This window comes from Archocentrus centrarchus, chromosome 15 (genome assembly GCF_007364275.1).
Source record: "Archocentrus centrarchus isolate MPI-CPG fArcCen1 chromosome 15, fArcCen1, whole genome shotgun sequence".
NCBI lineage: Eukaryota > Metazoa > Chordata > Actinopteri > Cichliformes > Cichlidae > Archocentrus > Archocentrus centrarchus.
The window spans coordinates 10,114,481-10,142,033 of NC_044360.1; the positions used below are offsets into that span (position 1 = coordinate 10,114,481).

General features: G+C 40.1%; 1 protein-coding gene across 1 annotated transcript; it reads left to right on the forward strand.

Moving 5' to 3' along the window:
• The first annotated feature begins 23,783 nt into the window (after positions 1-23,783).
• Positions 23,784-27,549, forward strand: six2a (SIX homeobox 2a). Its single transcript, XM_030748246.1, has 2 exons — positions 23,784-24,852; positions 26,310-27,549. Exons 1-2 carry the CDS (start codon positions 24,293-24,295, stop codon positions 26,620-26,622), a joined length of 873 nt encoding a protein of 290 aa, XP_030604106.1. The 5' UTR covers positions 23,784-24,292; the 3' UTR covers positions 26,623-27,549.
• Positions 27,550-27,553: the final 4 nt, after the last annotated feature.

Genomic DNA, 27,553 nt, shown 5'->3' on the forward strand with positions numbered 1-27,553 from the left:
TGCGAGACTTGCTTCAAAAAAGACACTGACCAAGCTTCAGATTTATTGTTTTCATTGAATGAATCCGAGTGGATGAAAACTGTGGTCGTCTCAGACCTTTCCTCTAGGCCACCATCGATCCAGAATCTCTGCTTGTAGAATTGCAGCCGATTTTCATGAAATTCTTGTTTTCTATTTTGGAAATTATTCTCAGGTCAGACACTGGACAAAGGTACAGTCAGACACTTTATGTGCTTCAAAAAAATAAAATGAATTTTGATCATCTACCCTGAGCTGACTTGATTTATCATGTGTTATAAACGCTCTTCCCATGTGTAATCTGTTTTTGAGACAGAGCCTTACAAATCAAATTAAGTATGCCAGAGACACCTCATGCTTTCCCCTCTTCTGGATTTCTTAAAAATCAACTGGTCTCTGATCTGAAGGCTGATCTGAAGCACTGAAACTGGACTTTTTACAGCAGGTAGCGAGAAGAGGTGATTTGCTCTTTTCCTGTCAGCTATATCTTTGCCCTGTGCTGCCCCGCAGATCACTGCACACACTCCTTTGACTATTTATGGCAGCAGTTAACTCCCAGTGCTCTGGTAAAGAGCTTCAACAGCAGGTGAAGTCAAAGATACAGCAGAGAACCGTACCCCAAACCTGACAGAATATTAAAACGCATAAACTTACGCAGATGAAAAATAGCACCTAACTCACCAGGGTTAAAGATTAAAATGTGTGTTTTTGTGTGTGTTTTACAGCTAGTAGTGTGATACCAGATTGATTCCAGACTGGTGTTTCTGTGGTTTTTGGAAAGGTAATACGCTCTGCCCTCTTTTTGTTGTAGCACTGCTGTTGTGCAGCCTCTATCCATTCACCTGATGGATGTCGCCCAAGAGACTTGCAAACAAACTGCAACCTGCAACATCAGGAGAGAAGATGCAAAAAAAGAAGAGGGACAAAGGTAAAAGAGGACAAAGGAAGAATAGAAAAGAGATCTCAAGTCAACAAAACATAATGTCATTAAGGCTGTACAATCACCCACTTCTGTAGCGCTCTATTCTACCTTATTCTATTCTATTCTTTCTGTGACACACAGCTTAGTGTCCATTTTCTCTTCCTCATTCCAACAGAAGGATCAATCCCCCGGGCCATAGACCGTTTCAAAACAGGCTTTATTATAGCCCACTGTTTCTTTTGATTACAGGAAGGTCTCACTTTACCTCACCACTCCATAGCTGTGTGTATTGAATTACCTACTGTTCTGTTGTGCATGTGTTTCAATACACATGTGTATGCAGATTGACAAGTGTGCAAAAAAAGTGCATATTGTATATTGTTTGTGCTTCAGATTAGGGCCTCTCTGTGTTTGCTTCTCTTACTACATGGTGGATTTGTGCTGGGCTAATAAACATTTCAGGTTGATTAAACATACTGTATGCACAATATTTAAAAAAAAAATCCTTTATTTTTAAATGACTGTGTTTTACATCTGAATATCATATATTATCATGTTAGTTTATCTAAAAACGTAGCAAGCAAACCGGCATGTATCTGAAGTAAGAGGTCCAACAGTGGTCATAAAAAAGGTTGAACATCTTTCATATCCATTTCCAAATGGATATCACAACCACATTTGGAAAGAATAACTAAAAAGCTGCGAATAGAGTTGCATAGTGTTTAATAAATTGAATCTGACTGGCCACTAAAATCCTGCCATCTGCTCAGGAGGGGTCATTAAAGGGTCAAGGGCCTAGCCCCTGATCCAGACAGACAGCCTCGATTCTGTGTTTTCCGCAAAACACAAATGGGTGAAATTCATACTCCTGCAATGTCAACTTCCCTCTGCAGCACTGTCACTTACAGCACAGGCCTTGGAGAGCACAGAGAGCGAGCGAGAGAGAGAAGATATATCCTGTATCATTTCCTGTTCTGCCAAGGGATGTCTTTCTGACCTTGTTCATGATATGCCTCCATGCTTCTCAGTATACTCCTTCCTGGCGCTTTTATATGTGATTCTGTCTCTCTGTCCGTCTGTCTTTCTTGCTGATATGCTTTTTATCTGTCTACCTTCCTCTTCCTCTTGACTCTGCCTGTTTCTCCCTCTACCTTCATGTCTCTCTTCTTCATCTATATATCCATGGCCTGCAGCTGGCAATAGAAGGGGCACATTGCAGGATGAGGAGGGTATATTTGCTCCCTTCATTCCAGGCGTGATGCCAGATGCCGCCTCTCCCTCTACACCCATTTTTGACCACATGGTCAAGAGGGAGTGTTTTCTGTTGCTTTTGGACTGCACTTTCAAAAAGCCTTTCCCTCGCCCTGTCTGTCTTCCCTACACGTCTGACGAAAACTCAGACTGCTTTTTTCCAACCAGAAGTGCTAGTTCTGGCATCGTGAGCAGCCCTCTGCAACCCCATCCCCAACCCCAAACACTCACACATACACATGCTAACCACACCTCAACCCCTTCACTAAAACACTAAATATCTAATTTTTCGAGCAGGAGCGTGGTGGAAAGAGATGGAAAAAAAAGAGATACAGTATATTTGTGAAAACAAACTGGACTGATGCTTTGACAAGTGCAATTTAGATTGTGGGTATATACCAACAGGAAAGGTGAGAGGCAGGTAAATGTAAACGTTCATTGCATTACCATCGACTGCTGGGCCTCTGATGTACGATCCCAGCTTTCTTAAAAGCTCTCCTCTGACCAAAGTCTAGCTTCTTCTAATTCCACCCAGAGCTCTGGGAATTTATTAAGTTACCTAAAATGATTACATAAGAAAAAGGGCTTTAGAATTTGCTGAGGTGCACAGGATAAGCTTTCAGAGTTATCTACAGAATCTCTTTAATTCACCAAAAGTGTGTGTGTTTTAAAATGTCAAAGTGCCTCAGAGCGTTTTTTTTCTTTTTTTTGCTGACTCCATTAAAATTTCCCACATCCTACTTTTGGAAAACAGTTTGATATTGATGGAGTGAGCCAGTGTGCACATAGATGATTACTATAGTAATAATTCATTAAGTCTTCTTTTTGTAACAGCTACTGACAGATTTATTCTAGTCATTACAAAATAACTATACGTGTATTTCTTCTACATTGCTACAGTATAGCATACAAAATTCATAAAATTACAATAAAACTGAATACAATAATATGTATACTATTTCAAGCTTATCCACAATTTAAAATAGTACGACACAATATTAAATGTTGAAAACTAGAAAAAACAAAGAAAAAAAATGCTAATCTTGAATTTGACAACTGCATGTTTCCCACCATGTTCTGCTGCTGCTTCTTTAAACAACACTGTAAGAGCTGTTAAAGTGTTTGTGTTTTTTCCTGCCCGATGTAAGATTCAGTCGCCCAACAGTTCAGGATCTTGTGTGTCTTCTTATTTTCATAATGGAACTGTTTTCAGTGGTGGACACTTGTAGACTGTAGTCTAAATGCCAGTTTAGCATTTCTTGCTGAAATAATTCAAGCTTTCTTTTTGTCAGCACTGATGGTGCTTTCAGAGATGTGCAACCTATGTCATGAGCATTAATGCACCTCCATGCCATCACATTCTGGCTTTTAAAATATGTGCTAGTAACAAGCCACATGGTTCTTATCTCCATTTATTTCCAGAAAGAAGTTTGAATTTTGACTCATAAGACCACAGGACAGTTTTCCACTTTGCCTCAATCCTTGCAAAAATGAGTTTGAGCCCAGAGAAGGCAGCAGTGTTTCTGGATCTTGTTTAAATTTTTTTTTTTTTTCTCTGTATGGTAGCATTTTGACTTGCATTTGTGGATGCAGAAATAAACTGTCTTCACTGACAGTGGTTTTTAAAACAGATCCTGAAGCCATGCAGTGATTTCCACTATAGATTCATGTCTGTTTCAAATACTCTGCTGCCCAAGGGCCACACAGGCAGTCTGTAATGGTTTTCAGCTAGGATTAAGAGTCTTTGGATTTCTTCAACAGTTCTTTAATGAAAATATTTATCGATAAAGATAAAATCACCAAATTCTTTGCAATTTGACATTGAGAATTCTTAAGTTATTGAACCATAGTCTTTTAGAAAGTGGTAACACCTCCTCCACATGTTCACTCTGAAGAGACTCCGCCTCTCTAGGATTTTCTTTTCACACCCAGTCATGTTACTAATTAACCTGATTGGCTGTGAGATGTTCCACCATGGTTATTTTTCGTGTATTTGTTTGATTGCTTGTTCGTCTTTTCCATTGCACAATGTTCCCAGGTGTTGTTGTCCTGTCCAAACTTTTTGAAATGTTATGCATTAAGTTCATGAACATATCTTTTCCCAAAAACATGATTTCTCAGTTTCAGCCTTTCATATTTTGCCCTTAAACTGTTTTCAATTAAATATAGGATTTAAATTATTTCATTAATTTTTTCCCAACTTTTTCCCAAACAGGTTTGTAAATAATTGTCAAACAAATTATTTGAATCATTAATTTTGGAAAAAAATGCAAACAAACAAACAAAAAAGAAAAGCTTTTACACAGTCACAATTACACCAAGGTAAAGTCTTAAAATAATTTTAATAACTGCTTTATTTCAGGCCCAAACCTCAGTTTATTAACTGTACTGTCAAATAAGACACCAAAAAGCAGCTAAATGCTTTGATGGAAGCTAACTTCTATTGTAACTAATCCATTAATCAATAAACTAAGTGTTTTAATACTGAGTAAATTTATGTAAATTTAAGTTAACGCTTTCTTTCACCATTACAAGTCTTTTTATGCTCACAGAGACATCAGCCAGACAGCTGCAGACGCACACTCAGCCTCATTTTAAACTCTGGGCGCACACATGCACACACATAAGCACAGAGCGCTGTGTTAATGAGAGTGTACTCTCCTTCTGTTTCACTCTTTCTCACCCCATCAGGTAATATAAAGTTTAACAAGCGTTTTGCTATCAGTGACCCTGAGGAGGAAATGCACTCACACCAAGAAATACTGCTAATTACCCCAAACTCTGTGGGTGTCTCTGCTGCTGTGTGCTTTGCATGTGTGCGCAAGAATAAAGTGTGACACCTATTGTTTTAAAGTTTCAAACAGGGTTTGTGTAGTAGGAGGCCATATATTGGCAGTGTGTTTGGGTGGATGTGTGTATTAGGAAAAGCTTGAGGTGGTAGTCAGGTTTTAGATGGGTAGGTGGAGGCTAATTTATGTCAGCACTATAGCGAGCTCCTAGATTTATTGATGGTAAGGCAATACAGGGAGATCTGCTTCTTCAAAACTGCTCTGCAGCTCCCTCCTGCTCTACACACATAACTTAATGCCCTCCACCTTCCACCTCCCACCTTCTATTATACAATATGTCTGTCTTTCATACCGAACTCGACTGTAATTGTAGAGGCCGTACTGTTGCTGTGCTGACGCAAAGGACATATGGTCCCGAAAGAAACCATTAGAAGTAATGGGGGGTGTTCAATTCTTTCTTATACACTCTTACACACACACACACACACACACACACACACACACACACACACACACACACACACACACACACACACACACACACAGAGATGCATGCAATTGCAGTATACATGACCCATTCCACATTTTAGCCATCCCTATAAAATGACAAAATTCTTTAAATTTGTAGTGGGATTACAGCAAAAATTGTCCTTTGGAGGGAAAGTGAATTTACCACCTAAGACAGGATAATAATTTGCAAATGGGAGAGATGGGAGTATTAAGACAAGGAAGGAAATGCCCTGTAAATTTTTGTGAGTGATGTCTGTTTCTCAGTATCAAAACTCTGCGGCTGTAGTTTGTAATACTTCTGGTTAACATTTGTGCTGTTATTTATATGCAGACGTCAGTAGGGTATATATGGGTTAGGATTCCTTCCATGACACAACTTATTTTTTTAGTAAGATCTCAGAGTTTCTAAATTGTTAAAGACTTGATCATTTTGTTGTTCATTGTGATCATCACTACCACCCTAAATGGCAACACAGTACCCATCGTTCATGAATTGGTAAACTGATATTTAAACTTTATTTAACAGTTTTTACTGTTTACAAATAATGAAGTGATAATAATGTTACCAACTGGTTATTAGTGTCTTATAAAGTTATGACTGGTGTTTTTAATACTTCTCTTAAAAAGTGTTGGGGTGAATCACATGACTAATCCTGAAGCTTGTCGTTTATTTTCTGTTTCATTCACTTTTTGTTTACTTTCACTTTATTTTTTTGTTAGGATTAGCATCCATGTTTGGTTAAGTGTAAGAAAAGATTGTGATTTGGATAAAAGGACAGTCAGTTGGGAGTCAGACTGGTCTGGCTGCTGCCATATCACCGACCCAGTGCTAAATTACAGCTTCTGAGATGCCACTGAATTTGACTAAATGACAGTATTTGAAGCTCTGTTATGAGGACTCAGTGATCAGTAATGAAACCTTTGCTACAAAGTGACAATAACATTTAGTATTCATTAACAAAACACATAATAGGATACATAAAATACTAGTATAATATTATAAATTCTCTTGTCAGGTACAGTAATGAAACATGATGCAAAATATATGTCATAAATTATTATTGGATTGCACATAAACAAGCATACATTATAAACTAAAGATAAATAAGCATTAATAATTATCACTATCACGTCATTATTATTTTTAAAAGAAAAATAACTAAAGTATAATTAACTATTATTTAGAATTAATCAGCTGAGGTTATCAGTGTTACCTGAATGGATATTCTTGTTAGCTGTAATAGCTTGGACACATGTGTCCATGAGTATCTCTTCTGTTGATGTCAAGCAGAAAGAACTTCAAAGTCGTGTTCTAGTATGTTCGGTATTTTTTATATGCAGGCCTGGGTTCTCTCCCAGCCAAGGTCATTTCAAAAGAGCTGAAGGCTTATAAAAGCCATGTTAGGGTTATTATATACATCCTATCTGCCTCAGCCTTCACTGACCCTCAAAATGTGTGTGTGTGTGTGTGTGTGTGTGTGTGTGTGTGTGTGTGTGTGTGTGTGTGTGTGTGTGTGTGTGGTCATTAGGCAGAGCTACAGTGGAATCCGTTTACTCTCATAATTTTGCTGTTCGGTTTTTGTGAGCCTGAGAGGAGGAACGAACATCCTGAATTTATTGGCCATTAGAGAGCTCTAGACGTGTGTGTGTGTGTGTGTGTGTGTGTGTGTGTGTGTGTGTGTGTGTGTGTGTGTGTGTGTGTGTGTGTGTGTGTGTGTGTGTGTGTGTGCGTGCCTGTGTGTGTCAGGAGTACCAGTTTGTTTGGCTAAGTGAGGCAATTTTGGTCTTTAAGTATCTCATGTCACTTCAGGGGCAAGTGATACAAGTACTCCATTCTTAGCAACACACCATACACAGACACACAGTTGCATGGACACACACTTCACTCACACTTTTCAGGCTCCATTTTGACTGGAATATTTGTTCTTGGACATTATTTTCAAACTGTAAAATAATTTGTGATTTTACAATGAGGCTTTAGCGCTCTAGAGTTATTTACTTTATGCATGAGCCTCTAATTATTTTTCTTCTCCTACAATTGAGTCATATACACTTGTTTTGTGTGCACGCCCTTGTCTTTCAAAGCCTAATGTAAGCAAATTAAAAGGATTTATGACTGATGTAATTGAAAACAAAGCACTCGATCTCCCAAAAACAGATTCATTGACATGCATAGAAAAAAAACATATAAACCTCAAACATGTGCTCTAGTACATCACTAAGGAAATGCATATAGATGTTTGTCAAATGCAACATAATTCCTTTAAGTCCAGTAAGATGTTACCTGATTGGCTCTTCAGGGTGGTCCTCTGATTAACCCGACTAGCTGGAAAGCAGACGGCTTTGATCTGTGATTGGAGAGGTCACTCTCTGAGGTCAGCCAGCATCCGCAGTGAATCTTGGAAGGCCAGTGCTGAAGGTTTTGAGGAGCAGCTTTCCAAAATGAGACGTGACACCTAACTTCACAAAAAAAAAGAAAGAAAAAAAAAACAAGGTTGCTGGCATGCATGGCAATGAACTCATACTGACTTGTATTGAAGTCAACAGCCTAACACACTCCGTGACTCAAAAAATCAGTTTCTTTATGCAATCAGAGGTTTTTGACAAGCTTTAAAATGGACACACTTTCAAATTAGATAGAAGACTGGGTGACATACTGTGTGTGAAATCATTATGCGTTGTTATGTATTGAATCATGCAATGGTAAATGTATGACAAGTCTGATGTGATCAAACTACTGTTTAGTGGAATCATCTGTGCTCCATTGTTAAGTGATACATTGTGCATGTGTGAAATTATTTGGATGTGATTTTGAAGTGATTTTTGTTGAACAACATTATGACATAATAATATAATAATATAACCATGAACAGTTTCACCAAAGATTGAAACCAAAAACTGAAAAAGTCAATTGTAAGAAGGTTAATCTGTACTTATTTTGACAATCAGTTAATCATTTAAGTGCTTCAGCAACTAAATGCCAATCAACAGCTTTCCTAATGCTTTGTTCTGTCTGTTTTATTAGGTGGCAAATTATTGTCTAGAAACAGACATTTTTCAACAAGACAAGACATTTATAGACTTTACACTTTTCCAGACATAACAGTACACATGAATCAATAATGAAAATAGTCACTAGTAGTTATTATTTTCTAACTTGTTAAAAAAGCTTTAGTCTGTAAATTTGTGTCACACACTTTCTTCATCTATCCTTTTTTCTGATTGCCATTCTCCTTCCCCACTGCTTCTTTGCCACTGCTGTAACTTTTCATCCTGTTCAGTCAGAGGAAGATGAACTCTGAGCAGCTGTGTTACTCCTGCCTAAGTGAGTTATGGCGAGCTGCTGTCCTCTTGGCTTTTATTGATAATATTACACTGGCTGATGTAAAAATGACTCCGCCTGCACCCTCTGTCATCCTAATGCAAAGCTGGAACTTGCATCTGTGTGTGTGTGTGTGTGTGTGTGTGTGTAGGTGAATGAATTTAACGTCTGCTTGTCTATATGCACGAACAAGTAAGGAAGTCAGGCCCTAATTCACTGTGTATCAGTGTGTGTGTGTGTGTGTGTGTGTGTGTGTGTGTGTGTGTGTATCATATTCATTTCCTGACCCCAGGACACTCCTTCCCCAGGTAGAAGCACAATGTCAGGCTTCATGCAGTTTCCCGGAAATATTGAGCTGAGACCCAACATGACAAACAGCACTGAGCCTTGAGTTGGCTAAAAGAAGATCCTGCCCTCGTGCATGTATATATTTTTTGTCTGTCCATGCTGGGCTGTGACTTCCCGCAGTGCTGTAAATAATATGTCTTTTCACAGGTGGATGTCTCCATGCAATGCACACTCGGGAACACGACTGGATTTTACTGCCGCATCTGATTTTATAGCTGTCATTTCTCTTTATATTCTTCTTTTTTTTCTCGCTTGAATTAGACATTCATCATTGTTGCTTAACAAAAACAAATATGCAAAGGGAAAGAGAAAATGATGATCAATGTGCTTAGACCGCACTAAAAGAAAAGAAAAGACACATTTTTTTTAAGCCACCAGCTGCATCGCAAGCGCTCATTAGGTTCTTGTTGCCCTGACCTCAAGGTGTAAATTCTACATTAATGCCTCGTCTATTAGCTGGTCTGAACTCTGAAAGACACACGCAACACAGGCAGACGCACACACGCTCCACGTTCACACACGCACAAAAAACTAGTACGAACATCATGCATACACATGCATATTTAGAAAAGCACACGAAGAGCCGTGCAGCAGCTGTCCACCACCCACACACTCCAGCCATGCCACCCCCTCTCCATACACACCAACACAATCAATTCCCAGTGTACCACATTCACTGCATTCTACCATTCCTCTAACACAGACAGGCAGGAAGCAAATGTGTCATTTATTAGGGCCTGTTTCCAATCTGTGCTGATGATGAATATCTCCGATCTCCCCCATGCTGCTCCTGAATATTTTGAGACAAAGGCCTCTTATGAAATTATACTGTCATTAGGATGACTGGTCTGATTAGATATTGGGAGTGGATTAGCCATCTGCTTGGCTCTTTGGCAGAGGAATGATATGATCAGAAATAATTACAATTTATTCTTTCATGAGAACACACAGAAGGGTTTAGTTTCAAAACACGATAGGCCATATTTATTTGGAGCGGCAAAGAATTTCCTTGTGTGGAGGAATTCTTTAAAATAGGATGCTGTGTTGTTTATATATCCTGTTTAAACTTTAACTGGCTTTTGAAGATGAATGTAAAAGGCACATTTTCACTTACTGCTTAGATCTTGCTTATGCAGAGATAAATGCACTATTTTCACAAAAATATTTAATCTGGCACACATATTAAGCTAATGAAACAGCACTGTTTTGATCCTGCATAATCAAGTTTAAATTTTAGATTTTTTTTAATGCGTCTTACAGTGAAAGCTTGTTTCCATATGTCAGGGAGCACTGAGGAATGGAAATTGTTGCGGGCAGTGTGCTGGTATCAGTAGTTGCCACTGTGGAATGGACATATGTAGCAATTTATCACTTGTCTCTCAGCACATGTGTGGGTGGCCCCGCAGCGGGTATTATTGCAATTTAGGAGCAATTGACAGTAATCCCCTCTTGCTTATGTGAAGGCTCATCATCCCTCCACTCTCCAACAGGCACATCTTCACTAGAGATGACCTCCAGAGCTGGTATATGTCATAGCTCATGTTCTATATCATTATCTGCTCGTCTCACTCTTTATCATGGTGGTCTGTAGAGGCAGAGTAAAATACACTCAATGAAAAAGTAAGTAAGTCATTTCATTTTGTACCAATATTAAATAAATCAATAAATGTAGTGTGATCAGGCTTTCTGGACACTGACTCAGATGAAGTGCAGTGTAGTTAAGTTTACATGTATACACTGATTCAAGAGACATTTTTGAATTGAGAAATATGATACAGTTACAGTTGTGTGAGTTCAGATATCAATATTATTATTATCCATCCATCCATTTTCTTCCATTTATCCGGGGCCGGGTCGCGGTGGCAGCAGCCCAAGCAGAGAAGCCCAGCCAAGAGTTATAATCTCTCCAGTGTGTCCTGGGTCTGCCCCGGGGCCCTCCTCCCTGTAGGACATGCCCAGGACACCTCACCCAAGAGGTGCCCAGGAAGCATTCTAGTCAGATATCCAAACCACCTCAACCTGGCTCCTTTCAATGTTGGTAAATCACCAGCTTCGCTGTGTGGAACATGGTCTATTTGGACTCAATGTCCTCAGCCTCCTTCAGAATGCTGTCAAAGTTCTGCCAGAGGTGGAAGTTGAAGATCTCATGGACTGTGGCCTCTGCCAGGCATTCCCAGTGCACCCTCACGATACGTTTAGGTGCACCAGGTCTGTCCAACATCCTCCCCCACCACCTGATCCAACTCACCACCAGGTGGTGATCAGTTGACAGCTCAGCTCCTCTCTTCACCCAAGTGTCCAAAACCTGTGGCTGCAGATCTGATGATAATCGATGATCGACTTGCAACCTAGGGTGTCCTGGTGCCATGTGCACTTATAGACATCTTTATGTTCGATCATGTTACATGCTACAAGGTGGTTGGTGCTTTGTTATCAACAAACTGGTTTGCACGGAAGTCCAATAACAAAACACCACTCAGGTTCAGATCAGGAAGCCATTCCTCCCAATCACGCCCCTCCAGGTCTCAGTGTTGTGGCCCACTTAAATGTTGAAGTCTCCCAGTAGGATGGAGTCACCAGATGGAGAACCCTTAAGCACCCTGCCCAGCGACTCCAAAAAGGGTGGGTACTCTGAACTGTCATTTGGTGCATAAGTGCAAACAACAGTCAGGACCTGTTCCCTGGCCCAAAGGTGCAGGGAAGCAACCCTCTCATCTCCCAGTGAAAACTCCAATGTACAGGCAGTAAGCTGAGGGGATACAAGAATACCCACCCCAGCTTGCTGCCTCTTGTCCAGCCTCTCTCCAGTATACTGATTCCAGAGCCCAGGCCATGCATTGAGGTAAGCCCGACTATATCTAGCCAATATCTCTCAACCTCACGCATTAGCTCAGGCTCCTTCCCCACCAGAGAGGTGACATTCCACGTCCCAATAGCCAATCTCGATAGCCGGGGGTCAGTCTGCCAGGGCCTCTGCTATTGGCCACCGCCCGACAGACACTGCACACAACCTCTACAACACCTCCTGTGGGTGGTGGGCCAACAGGAAGGCGGGCCAACATCTCTTCTTTGGGCTGCACTCCACCGGGCACCACAGGCTAATGCTCGGCCACCAGACTCCCTTGAGCTCCCTCCCCAGGCCTGGCTCCAAGATGGGGCCCTGTAACCTTATCCCAGGCAGGGTAAACAGTTCTCTTGATGTGTTTTCCATAGGCGTTGTCATTATTATTATTGTTAATTTTATTTTACCAGGAAGTCCCATTTAGATTGCAATCTCTTTTACAAGAGAGACCTGGCAGCCATATAAACTCAAAAACATCTTAAAACTACATCTTAAATACTACATATAGTCTCCTTCACTCCATTCCTTATTATGCATTTAAATTTACCAGTAGATAGAGGCATGTTTAAATTTAGGTCTTTCTCTTAATTATTCCGTGTCCAAAGTCAGTAAGAAAATGCAGTTTTCCCCAGATCTGTCCAAACTCTAATTACATTAAAAAGCAACAATTTAGAGGCGCGTAGCTGGTAACTATTGGAAGTAGGACAGAGAAGGGTACAGAGGTAAACTGAAAGTTTACAGAAAATTACTTTATAAAGGAAAATGTACCAGTGCTGTTTTCTTCAAATGGTCAGTGATAGCCAACCCAACAAATCATAAAGAATGCAGTGACGAGTCAGAGACTTTGCATTTGTAATAAAATGTAATGATGCATGGTACACTGAATCAAGACTCTTTAGAACTGAAGAGCATATATCACCATAATCAATTACAGGCAAAAACATAGCTTTCACAAGTTTTTTTTCTTAGAATAAGCAGAAAAGCAAGATTTATTTCTAAAGTTAAAAACTTCTTCACTTTGAGCTTCCTAATGAGATTAGCAATGTGTACATTAAAGAAAAGCTTGTCATCGATCCGTATACCCAAATACTTCATCCATCCATCCATTTTCCGGAGCCGGGTCGCGGGGGCAGGAGCCTAAACAGAGAAGCCCAGGCTTCCCTCTCCCAGCTCCCAAATACTTGTAGGCAAAAATAGATAAATAAATAAAAAACTTGTAGGCATGTACCCTTTCAGTGTTTTTGCCATAAGATGCAACAATGCTAAGATCATCAAACCCCTGTGGTTGAGCTTTTGAGGAGACATATATTGGGTTTTCTGAACATTTAAAACCAATTTTAAATGCAGCAAAGCTGTTTGTAATAAGTGAAATGCATTCTGAAGTTCTTGCACTTCTTACCCTACAGAGGGAGCATGTGTGCATATGGCAGTATCATCAACATAAAGACGTATTTTTGCTGGAATGTTATTGTACAAATCATTGATAAAAACAGAAACTAAAATAGGTCCCAAAACTTCTCATCTGTTGAAGACCATGGTGTGGCGGCGGGGTGTGGTTCAGGGCACGGCTGGAGGGGAGATGTGGGGCAGTGAGTTCTGTGAGGGGCGTCAGGGATTGATTTTGTGTGTTTTTGTCTTTTTACGCAGTAGCTGGCAGGATGAGGGAGGACTTAGCTGAGCTGAGGTGGATGCCTGCCGCGCATGTAAAAGTTACAAAAAAGAACACAATAAAAAGCGAACTGTGACTTGCAACTCGGTGTTGCTGTTGTGTGTGTGTTTCGGGACTGACCGTAGGCTTTAGTGCTACACGTGGAGAGGCTCATCCTGCACCACCTTCGCTCACTGGTGATAGAGCTGGACCCCCTGCAGTTCGCCTACCAGCCCAGCATTGGGGTGGACAACACCGTCATCTACCTGCTGCACAGATCCCTCTCTTACCTAGAGCAGGCAGGGAACACTGTGAAGGTCATGTTCTTTGACTTCTCCAGTGCTTTCGCCACCATCCAGCCTGCACTGCTGAGAGGGAGACTGGAGGGAGCTGGAGTGGACAGGCAGCTGACCGCATGGACCATCGACTACCCCACCAACAGACCACAGTATGTGAGGCTCCATGACTGATGTGGTAGTCTGCAGTACAGGGGTGCTGCAGGGCACGGTCCTCTGTACACTTCAGACTTCAGGTACAACTCAGACCATTGCCACCTACAGAAGTTCTCAGATAATACAACCATCATTGGATGTGTATCAGATGGGAACGACGAGGAATACAGGGGGGTCATCAGTGACTTTGTCGGCTGGTGTGAGAACAACGCTCTCCAAATCAATGCCAGCAAGATGAAGGAGATGGTCATAGACCTCAGGGGGAAGCCACCCCCTACAGCACCGGTGAACATCCAGGGAAAGGACATTGAGACAGTGGTCTCTTACAAGCATCTGGGTGTTCACCTCAACAACAAGCTGGACTGGACTACAAACACAGACATCCTGTATAAGAAGGGCCAAAGTCGACTCCATCTCCTGAGGAGACTGAGGTCCTTCGGTGTCTGTGGGACTCTTAGTGGTAGCATCTGCCATTTTTTATACAGTGGTCTGCTGGGGGGGGTGTACCAAAAGGGACACAAGCAGGATCGACAAACTGGTGCGGAGGTCTAGCGCTGTGCTGGGATGTCCTCTGGAGTCTGTGATGGTGGGTGAGAGGAGGATGTTAGCAAAGCTGACATCCATTATGGACAACCCCCATCACCCTCTGCATGAGATCGTGGGTGCGCTGAGCAGCTCCTTCAGTCAGAGACTGAAACATCCTCGCTGCAGGACGGAGCGCTTTCGCAACAACAGCAGTTAGACTGTATAACGCATCATGATGTCATGAGTCACTTGGACACTTTACCTGCACTGCCATCACATACAGTGCACCTTATACATATATTACATATGCATTTATATTTCTCATTGATAGCTGTATTTTATTTTATTTTATTTATTTTATCCTTAACTGCTGCTCTCATTCTGTTCTTCTCTGTACTTGAGCTGCTGTAATGCACAAATTTCCCCATCGTGGGATCATTAAAATTTTATTACCTTATCTTAAATAGGGCACCTTTGGTTAGCTCAAGAGAATTAGATTTGTGGCCCTCGGACAGACTTCGATTTACTAGATAATTTCAAAAACACTTAACAACCTTGGGACCAAAACCAGTGTTAAAAAGTTTTTTTCACCAGCAAGTTATGAGCCACCGAGTCTAACGCCTTAGACAGATCCACAAATAAAGCAGTCCAGGACACATATGAAATCATTTATCACAGCTGTGGCAGTAGTAATGGTACTGTGTTCAGTTCTAAAACCAGAGTGAAAGTCACTTAGACTATTATTATCAGATAAAGACTGCTTTAACTACAAATTTACCTGAGATTCAAAGATTTCAGCCAGCACTGAAAGCTTAGAGATCAAACATAATTATTTAACACTGGTGGATCTCCATTTTTAAGTAATGGGAGACCATAGGCAGCTTTCCAAATTCTAGGTATGGAGCTGGACCGAAGCCTCGTGTTAAAAAGGTAACTGACAGACTCTGCAGAAATATCTGCTGAGAACTTTAAGAGATAAGGGTCAAGATTATCTGGACCTCCTGACTTTTTGTCATCAATATCTGTCATAGTTTTACAAACTTGAACAACTGAAATAGGTTTAAATTCAAACAAATCTATATTTTTAACTGTGGTGTCAAAAGGTGGAACAGATGTATTTACCATCAAGCTATCAAATACAGATTCAGCAAATACAAAATGCTTCTCAAAGTAACTGACTATGTTAGCTTTATGCTTTATTTCATTTGAGCCAACCATGATATGTTCAGGCAGATGTGACACAACGTGTGTAGGAAATGTGGCTTTAATTAGTTTCCAGAAAGTTGAGGGGTCGTTTAGATTATCTTTGAAAGACTTCAAATAAAAGTCAGATTTAGATTTTCTAATCATTAAGGTGCACTTGTTTCTTAAGGTTCTAAATATATTCTGGTCAGCTGAAGAATATGAAAATCTTGCTTTGGTCCAAGCCTTATTTCTTAAATGAATTAACTCTGAAAAACTATTTGAAAGCCAACTGATAAAAACCACTGAGCCTAAACTTCATAGCAGGAGCATGTTTATTACAAATAGATAAGAATATTAAATGAAAATAATCCAAGGGCAATTGAATATCTGGGATCAACGTAACTCTTTTAAGATCATTATAGTACACATGAAAGAAAGCCTGCTCATTAAAACTTTAAAAAATTTTTAAAAATATAGCAGGGTTTTATGTTGAGGATTTTTGTATTTCGTACACAAGCAATTACACAGTGATCTAATTAGATATAATTACATATAATTTGTTGTAAAGTTTAAAATATAACAAGTTGGGTCAGTGGCATAAACAGCAACACTATATGTTGAAACCAAACCTTAGTAAAGTGTAATGATGCATGAGGCAGTTCCTCAGCTTAGGCCCCATCATTTTTTTTTTCTTGAATAGCTGTGGTTTCCATATGCTCCGATTGACTATAATTGTTAGTTTCCTGGACAAAGTGTTCAGAGGTTTGCAGGCATTTAATGTACCCTGCAGGCAGAATTAAAAAGCTATCATGAAATCTAATGCTTCCATATAAAAACAACGGAGTGACACACTGTGCACACTTCTATTTACAAAGTAAACACTTGCCTTCATCTCCACAATATCTCATGTTATCCCCAATGGTGAGCAGAAGGCAACAAAGGGTTTGATGGATGGCTTGGTTCAGTGTTAGAGAAGTCATTCAGATGATGAAAGTAGACACATTTTTAATGGCGTTTCTTGAAGGATTCAGATTCAATGAATGCATTTAAAAAAAAAAAAAGCTAAAAGATACACTGCAAAGACAAAGCTGCAACATCAGAATGTTATCCAAAGGATACACTTCTCTTTCTGGGGTGATCTGACCAGTGATGACACCACAAATAAGTCCCTAAATGAGATTTGTGTTTTGTGGAAACAACAACCAGACGTCTGAGAGAATTTATCTTTCTTTGTGCATGTTTGCATTCTTATTATCATTATCCATGGTTACAGCATTCCTCTTGGGAATTTTGCTCGGGTTATTTAGTACAGCACTCTGGTTCAGAATGAAATATCTCAGCGACTGAAATGCCAACTTTTTTTCTTTTGTTACAGCTATCCGTGGTCTTTAGAAGGTATAAACTGACTGAATTAGGTCTCTTTTTCTCTAACAGTTTTGATATGCAGCGAAGAGGTTTCCATGAAACTTGGCAGATTTACTGTGCTCAAAGGATGAGTCCTGGTGATTTAGGTTATTCTTCTGAATTGTTAGAAGGAAATGAACAGGTGTGGCTAACGACCTTAAAAACAGCTTCATTCCTTTTAGGTAACCCGGCACTTGTTTATTTTCATGGCTTTGCAACAACTTTAACTGAATAACTGAATTTTCATCTTGTGGCACCAACAGGCTCAATTTTAGCTTGTCTGCAGTTTGTCTTGTCTGTAGTTCATGTTCAGACTTGCACTTCAGTTTGTAAAACTGATGATATTACCATCAAAGATGGTAACAATTATAAGCATTAATCCTGCTAAACAAACAGAAAAAAAAAAATGCCATTGTGAAAATGTTGCAATGCTAACATTAGCATCTGGCATCTTTGCACAACAGCAGTGAAGATGTGTTGAAAAAAAAAACTCTTTAAACCAGTTTATCAGGACACAGTTAAACAAATCAAAAAGTCATTGTTAGTTATTATCATGCCATAGAAAACACAGTGTAGCATGATGTATAACAAGATATTTCTCTCTGGTACTGTATCAGAGCAACCACTGACTCTATCATGGAAGTATTTACTGCCCATATGGCCAGTGACATGGGGTCAGGCCTTGTGTTTCAAGTGAAACCGCAAAGTGTTATAAAAACCATGCATACAGGAATGGATACAAATTCAAGCATTAGCACATTGCTAATTACTATAGTTTCTTTTAATAAATTCTTTCCTGACATGTGAGTTCCAGCACTGTAAAAAAGGAAGAATGTTGCATAAGGAAAAAACATTAAAGAATTGCTGCAGACTTTCACCATCAGCTTGGATTCTATGTAAGACATACTACTGTATGAACTGTAAGATTCACATAGAATACTGCTGTTTGACTTTAAGCAAAACTACATTTTAAGAATTCACATATTTTCTTGAACAAAAATAGAAACGTGGCCATCTGAATCATTTTTTTCTGAAGGACTTAACAAGCAGACAGGACTGTAAAACCTGTAGAGCGCTATAAGCTTTCTGTAGGTAATTTGACATGTTTTGTATGTTGCTGCTTCCAGTTTCCAAAATAAATTCTGATTCCAGCTCTGATCTTGTTCACACTGAAATAACATTTGCAGTGTCACAGTCAAGTCCTCTTTTTATTTATTTCAGGGGTGGGGCAAAATCTTTCCTCATATTTCTTGCCAAAAGATGCATTTGTTTTCTGTTGCAAATATTACATGATCAGAAGCATTTGGTTATCATGATCCAATTAAACCGCCCAGCGTTCTGTCTGCTTTGATGCAGAGCAGACCGAGGTTTATCTGATCCTACATATTGGTCCCATGGTGGTTTCTTAGTTGCTTCCCGTAACAAAATACTGCAATGGAGCAAGGTAATTTCTAGCTAGGTTTGCAATTTATTGTGAACATCCAGCGTCACAAGATGCACTGATTATGAAAATTCATATCAACTGTTGATATTAAGGCTAAAAAAAAATTCTTTGTGTAAAAATTGTTTTTTGTTTAACTTGTCCTACCCAGTGTATGCAGAAATTTCAAAATAAAAAAACTTACTTCACAATATCTCCTTTATAAAAAAAAAAAAAAAGCAAAGAGAGGCCACACCCTCTATGTCCTACTTGCCAAATTATAGATGATGATAACTTCTATTTCCACACAGGAGCGTGTTTGCAGTCATTTAAAACAAGCCCACAGTGCTGATTTAAATCTCTGTATGTGTGAAGCCCATATACCTGCATGTCTGCACACTGCCAGTTTGACAAGAGACAGGTCTGAGGGGATTTCACTGTAAAGGCAGGGAACCATGAAATATCTGAGAAGTGCTGGAACCGCTCTCCTCTCCAAATTATAGCCGAATACAGTCTTAGTGGTTGAGGGGAAACGCCTTGGCAGTGCATAAAGGGCTCAGTGTGTGGCTGAAGTGACCATGCAACTCCTGAAAATAAACAGGAATCAAATGGAGTGATTGATCGAATAAATTACCCTCAGCAGCAACCAAGTGCACGCACACACACACACACACACACACACACACTGCTGCTCATCAGTTCCAATGACCATCCTTGCAGAAAACACACACTTATTGGTATTTGCTCCAGTGCACAGGCCAGCTCCAGTTTTGATAAAAGTTTTCTTTGGTGGTGGTGAGTGGACAGGGGGGTGCTGGAAGATGGTTATATTAGCGTAAATTAAACAGTATGAGGGTGCAGACTGGGATTTTTCAGTTTCCAACTATATGAATTATATATGAAGCCTGGTGGCTTCAGACTAATTCATCATTGTACATATATGTTGAGTGCAACCTCGTTTTTGAAGTGTAATGTCTTAGAAGCATTACCACCCTGAACAGAATAAAACTATTTAAGACTGGATGTTTTACTTTTACTTTACAATTATAGTTATTTATAATACTGCTGTCATACTAAATTCATAGTCTAGCTTTACTTCATATATTTAAAAAAAGAGTGTTCAGGAAAATCTTATCTATTTGATTTTGTTTATGCTGCTGCATGTGTACTCTGTGATGAACATCAGCTGAAGGTGTTGCTTGACTCACCTTTTAACTGCCATTTAAATTTCCAGGCCAATATAGTGTAGAGAGGGCCTGAAATGTAAACCGTCCAATCTGATGAACCAGCTAACCTGTCACAGCCTTTCATGAAACAAAGACAGGAATCCCACACAAGCAAACTCACCCACCCCTCACTGCTCCGCCCCTACATGCCTACCCCCTCCCTGCTGCTTGCATGTGTGGTTTAGTGAAATCTCCTCCTTGTGCTATAGGATAGCCCTGGCCTCTGGGGTAACAAGATAGATGTAAACAACCAATTATTGGATAGACCCTCATTCACATCCCCTTAACCAGTACAGACGCAGAGGTTCTGGCTTTAATAATTTCTTTCCCTCTGACTAACATTTGGATGTCTGTCCAAAAAGAAAAAAAAATCATACTCATCAACCTTGTGTTGTGCTTGTCTCAGATCAGTGTGTGCAACAATCTTACCCAATACAAGCCACATCCCATTGCTGTATGCCCTAATGCATAGTCTATACAGCACACACACACATACATACATCTTGCAATAATCAGCTCAATTAGAGGAGGTCGTGGTGGAGAGTGGCCGAGGTGAGCAGTGGGAGGTTGTGAAAATAGGGGGTTAGCTATTAGGAGAAATATGATCTCTATTCATCAGCAGCTGTAATAATTACCATTTCAGAAACAGATCCTTCTGATCAAACTGATCTGTGGAAACAAGTGGTTTACAAACACTGTCAAGAGTGAGACATCAGACCCCTGTCATTGCCAATACATAGACACAATTCTGACTGTTCCAAGGCCATTACAATGAAGATACTTTGTATTTGTAGTCATATTGTTATTGCTTGTTATTGCTTGTTTTAGTCTTATACTTGCTCTCATATATTGTCTCTGCTGCAGTGGCAGCCCACCTTCCTAACCATTAACCTTTGCAACCTATCAGATGCAATCTGAATAAGATAATACAGGCATTTTTAAGGACAGCAAATATCACTGTGAGCAGGAGCTCAAAAACATTATTTGAACGACTTTTATGTCAAAGATCTGATACCATAGAAACTCTTTTTGGCAGTGATTGCAAATAGGACTGAATAAGAAGGTGCGCTTGTATCAGAGTAACATCCATGGAGACTTATGATGATTCTGAACAGGTGCTCACATGTAGCCTCAGACTTTGTTTTCATTAAATCTTCAGTGCTGAGATTTAAAAGAATAAAACATTTTACCAAAAAAAAAAAAAATAATAATAATAATGGAAAAACAGTTCAGTAGGGCACATCATCAGTCTGTAAGGATGAACAGACAAATTATTTGGCTTTACAACATATGTCTGACAGACCTGAATAACTTCACTGGACTGGACTGTAGTTGCAGCAGCACTTTCACCAGTGGAAGAACCTCTGGGGTGTTTTGGACTCAATTACAAGGCATTTGGTTGTTTGTGTTAGATGGACGGAGATGATAAGTTTTATCTGAAGTCAGTTTAAAATGCCATGTCAGTCAAACTGTGTTTACAGGCCTCGTAATGTTTTTTTTACAGTCTGAATTAAAAGTGTAAATGCATATTAAAAATATGGCTGTAAATTTATTATTATTATTTGAGAATAAAACTTAAATTCATAGTGAAGGTATGGGGTTTTATCATCATGAGCTTTTTTGTGTATATATAAGGCTAAATAGCTTCCTTGCTTTTCTCACTGTCCTTTTCAGTCGAGCCATGCCGGTGCCGGTCCCCTGATGATAACCGTCAGTCAGCCTAATGCCGTGATACTCTGAGAACTCCGCTTCAGGCGAAACCCAAGTCAATTTATTAAACACGAGGCGGAAACAGGGATGAGGTTTTTCTTACAAGACTCTTCATCTGTGGTGATAAACTAACTTCATAATGACACTAATATATATATATTTTTTTTGGGGGGGGGGGGGGGGGGGGTTTGAAATGCCTCACTGCCTTAGCGAAAAATATTGACAAATGGATGGATGGGCTCTTGATCTGAAATGAACTCAGACTGTGTAACCTAATTCAATGATTTTGACCTGAGCCGATAACAATATTTTAATTTTACATGCCTGAGATTTGCCTGAGGTAGTTACTACAATTTACTATGAGCGACTGCAATTTATTTATTTATTTGCAACTTTTCCGAAAAATATAAAATTGAGGTGGGCTTATCATAAAACTGCGCCTATTAAATAATAATAATAATAATAATAATAATAATATTAATAATAATAATAATAATAAATTTTGCACACTTCATACCTGATATTTACCAGCCGCCAGCACCTCATCTTTTTCTGGAGTCTCTCAGAGCATTTTAGTGCTGCACAGATAATATTGAACTATGAGACGAAATCTACTTAAACAGTTCTGCCGGAGGACAGATAGAAGTGTGTGTGTGTGTGTGTGTGTGTGTGTGTGTGTGTGTGTGTGTGTGTGTGTGTGTGTGTGTGTGTTTCTGTGGTTTTTCAGTGAGCCCTAACAAGTGATGTGACACCGAGTGTGGGTGTACCTGACAATAGTATCACTAATGAAGAGGTTCCATGATGAGGCGATAGAAATCTACCAGCTGGTCAGTCTTTGGTCCAGCGGTCAATAACACGCACGCATGTCCGCGTATATCTGTACCAACTACAAATCTTGTAACTGATTTTTTGCGCACGTCAGGCTGCTGCCGGTTTCTTTTAAGTTGCGCCGTTGTTCAATCATTTCAACAAGTACCTCACATCACCCCGTTTTCCTCAATGCATTATAAAAGTTTATCTTTTTTACCTCTATATTCCATTTAACTCCCTATAACCGCTCATATTATAGCCATACTCTCAAATCATTTTTAATTTTTCATTATTTAATGGATTTATTGGGGCTTATCTTCAGATGTCATCTTCAAGTCTTCCTCGAGATTATCCCTGACTTCCGTCTTTCTCTCTTTAATCGTGATGCACTAATCTGTGTGAGTCAGATGTCAGAAATACAAACAGAAATATTTGTCTCACCGGTGTGCTGTGCTGGATGATGCCGTTTTTCTTCTCTGCTATCGCCCGGCGGACTCTCCTTCTTCTCTGCTCTTTGTCCCGCACACTCCACTGCATACACGACCCCTTCGTTTCCCCACGAAACGGCTGCACACCTTGAGATTGTTTGCCGTTCTGTGCGCTCCTGCAGCCGCTGCATCGCCACTCATTTAGATATTCATAATCCTTGTCATCACGTGCATGCAATTATAATGCAGGCCTATACATTATCACTAAAAAATGCAACACACAGATTTCTTTGGGTGTCATAAACAGAGACATGTCATTTAATTTTGTTAACTCTGAAGCTGATATAAACTTGCTACCAGTGTATGAGGTTATTTGAACTTATATTTTTGATAAGCTGCTTGTAAAGCAAATAACTTTATGAACTTTATTCGAAAGTCTATTTTTATTTTTGAATATATTATCTATTATTTTTTATCAACACAGGTGGTGTTGGCCCACTTTAAGTCCTGTTTAAAACCTCTGTAGCAGAATTAATCTGATTCGCTATCGTTTATATTTTAAAATTTTATTCTCCTCTTTATAAAACAGTGACGGCATTTTTTTTTTGTTGTTTTTTTTTTTTTTTTGCAAAACCCTCTAAACAGTCTATCACTTGTTGACAGTTACTTTACGTCTATGAAATAATGGACTCACTAACTTTAAAGTTCCACGCATTAAGGAGATCTTGATTGATTTGTGAGAGCTGCCGGGGACATGAAGACAAACTGCAGCAGGATCCGTGCACTCTGGCGCCATCCTTCCCCTGGCTGCGGGATCCGCGCAGCGCTTCTCGTCCACGCTCCCCACAGCTCTGCACTCTTTGGTTGCCTGGGGTGTCTGTCAAAGTGAAGGGAAAGAAAAAAAACTGTTTTAGAAGGAAAAATCTGAGCAATTCTTCTATTGGTAGGCGGGCTGGTCGTGAAGGGAACAATCGTGTTGATTTTGCCAAGGAGCCACCTCAAAAGCATATCAGGTTACTTTGAGTGACAGCGTAACCATGGCAAATAATTTGACTAAGGCTATTGTCTTATCCTCACCATCCGTGGGTCAGATAACCGACCAATCAGAGTTCATATAATCGCTTGTCTTGCCAGCTTAGAATAATATTATTAAAACGAGCCAGCGAGCCCCGTCTTCGGGAGTAGTTTATGTTGAAACGACATAGAAAAGGTGGAGGAGGACGGTGGAAGGAGTAGCAACTTTCTTTCTCAACAACTTTATGGAGAATAGTTGCCTGGGGTTTCGCATGGCTGAATGGACTTGACTTTATTCCATAACACGCAGTTGGACATTGCCTAACACTGGACAATTTTACGTTTTAGGTAACTCTTTTGGGGATCTTTTGCCGCTTATGGACTTAGTGCGTTTTGATTTGATGAGAGACTGAGAGGAGAGACGTGGAAGTAAAGTACATTATAATCTGTACTGGTTTACTTGTCGCCATGTCCATGCTTCCGACGTTTGGTTTTACGCAGGAACAAGTGGCGTGTGTTTGCGAAGTCCTCCAGCAAGGGGGGAACATCGAGCGACTTGGGCGCTTTCTGTGGTCCCTCCCGGCGTGCGAGCACCTCCACAAAAATGAGAGCGTCCTCAAAGCGAAAGCCGTAGTCGCTTTTCATCGGGGGAACTTCCGAGAGCTCTACAAGATCCTGGAGAGCCACCAGTTTTCGCCGCACAATCACCCGAAGCTGCAGCAGCTGTGGCTCAAGGCGCACTATATCGAGGCAGAGAAGCTGAGAGGCCGTCCGCTGGGCGCTGTGGGGAAGTACCGGGTCCGGAGAAAGTTCCCCCTGCCCCGCTCTATCTGGGACGGAGAGGAGACGAGCTATTGCTTCAAAGAGAAGAGCAGGAGTATCCTCCGGGAGTGGTACACCCACAACCCTTATCCATCCCCACGGGAGAAAAGAGAGCTGGCCGAGGCCACAGGACTCACGACCACGCAGGTCAGCAACTGGTTCAAAAACCGACGGCAAAGAGACCGAGCAGCCGAGGCAAAGGAAAGGTAGGGGTATATTTACTTCTTAAGAGCGACACTTAAACTAATCTTAGAATAGATTAGCTTCTACTGTTTTGATCATTATCACACCAAGCAAAAAGTAGGCAGAAGTTCAAAACTGTTGCTGAGTCACTGACCGCCGCTGTTACCTCTGTGCGCAAAAATAATTTTCTGACCTACATCTGCAAATTTTATTTCACTGACATAATATGGACATATTTTCAGCTCTTATTTAATCGCCACAGATCTCTCCACTGGGTCGTGTCTATATTTTACTAGTAGAAGATATTTTTTTTTATACTAAAGTTGCACGTAAGTTCCCCTGCTTGTGTGCATTTCTGTGATAACTGTGTGAGCCGCTATTAAAAGTTGAAAAGCATGAAATTAAAGACTTGTTCTCAGGTAAATTACAAGGTTATAAACGTTACATTTACCCGACTTTTATGTTTTAATAACCACATTTATTATAACATGAAACTTGACTTTAACGTTGAGGTCCCAAAAATATATATACAGACTACTGTGAATCCACCAGACACTGGTATATGTAAGAAAACATCTCCGAACACGTTTGAAAGATGTTTTGTGGGGTAACTGATGTGGCTGGTTGTCTGACTTTCATATCAGCCAGGCTGACATTTCATTATGAGTCGTTTGCACATTTCAGAGTTTGGAAATTATACAGTCAGGCGTGTAGAGAGGTGTGCAAGAGGTGTTTTTGTCAGGTGCTTACTGGGTCGGTGTCTTCTTTCACCCCTTGGCCACTAATTCGGGCTGAAAGCTCCACGTAAATCATGTCTTCCCACTGAGAAAAGCCTCACTGCAAACTTATGAACTATGCCATACGCAGCACGCACGCGTTTCAAAATGATTAGGCCTGTCATTTATTTAGACCTGTGGACAAACTCTCGTCAGGCCGAAAGCTTCCTCACAGTGAGCTTCTCCACAGGTCACTATGGTTAAATGAACTTACGGTAAATGCTTAATGCAAGTTCAGTAGTCAAAAAGATTTATTTTCTTCCAGTCACTCTTTACAACCCACATTTAACTCTGCGCTGCTGTAGTGAACCGAGCCTCTAATTATTTTGCTGGCTTACTAATTGCATCTGGGCACATGTGCACCTGAATGTATTATCGTGTAAACATTAATAAATAATGAGACTAAGAACTGATACATTAATGAGAGTCTTTTCGCTGTTGTAAAAGTGTCGCAACCCAAATAAATAATCTAGTAAACACAACAGAATTGTGTGTGCCACTTTTAAGAATAATTCCTATTTTTCTTCACGTTAAACTACAATTAACAGGTGTCTTTAGTGCTGTAGGCTTTATTCTGGGTTCTGAGAACTGTAATGAACTTAAATGTGACGGTTTCTTACGCATGTGTTTTTTCAGATGTGTGAAGACGTTGTTCAGTCCGCATTTGCACCAAACTGATGTGTGATTTTGTTTTCTGTTCACAGAGAAAACAACGAGAACTCCAACAGCAACAGTCACAACCCACTGACTTCTTCTATTAATGGAAATAAAACTATTTTGGGGAGTTCGGATGACGATAAAACACCTTCTGGGACTCCGGATCACACGTCTCCGAGCCCGGCTCAGCTCCTCGGCGCAAACACCGGTTTACCGTCCCTGCACGGCCTTGCGCCCCCGCCGGGACCCAGCGCAATCCCGGTACCCAGCGGCGCAGACTCGATGCACCATCATCACTCATTGCACCATGACAGCATACTGAACCCTATGTCTTCTAATCTAGTGGACCTTGGCTCTTAAAAACCGTCACTGAAGAGAGACAGACAGCCCCATTTTTTTTGGAAAATAATTTACGAGGTGGTGTGAGTTAAGCTTCAAGCACTTGCGGCACGGTGCAAGGCAGACAGACTGGAACACTGCGAAAACAGCCACCGTAACAAATCATTTAGTCTCATATCAACCTTTAAAATCTTTTTCAACAAATGGGGGGAAAAAATCTGCCAGTGAGCGCAACACCTCCTCTTATCCCCGAACTGAACGAGCCCTTCTTTCGGGGATTTTCTAGAATCAAGAGTCCAGAGCAGAGCACTTAAGAACTTTCCAAATATACTTAAACAGGACCCTACCGACTTATTTTTTCGTTAATTCGCTTGAGGAAAATATAATTTGAAAAGTAATAGTTTTGAGATGGCTTGTTTTGCAGCAGTGGCGAGGATAAAGGAGAAATTGGATTAAAGAAAGAAAGAAAGAACTTTACGGAATGTAACAACGTAACATGTTATATTGTTGAAAACAATAAAGTGTCTTAATTCTTGTTACTATTAGCCTACAGTTGTTATTTTAGGGGGTTAGATTAGCCTTTATTACCGGACTCTATAGGCACAAAGTTAAGGATATCCATCGCCTTTCTGTTTACATATAGTTTTTGAAGAGAGCCATAAACAGTTATTTTTTGGTTTTTTTGTTTGTTTGTTCGTGGGAGGGTGGGCTGATGGGGTATGCCAGTTTTAAGTGTCTCATAGGAGCCGTGATAAGATAAAATATTCTAACCCCTTGATATTATTATTATTATTATTATTTGCATTTTCATTTGGAAAGAGATTGCATGTAAACTGCGATAAATGATGAAACATAAAACGATTCACCTATAGTTTCATATACCCTTTACAATAAAAAAAAAAAAAGTCAAACACGTGGAATAAAGTCGAGAAATTCTTTGATTCTGAATGAT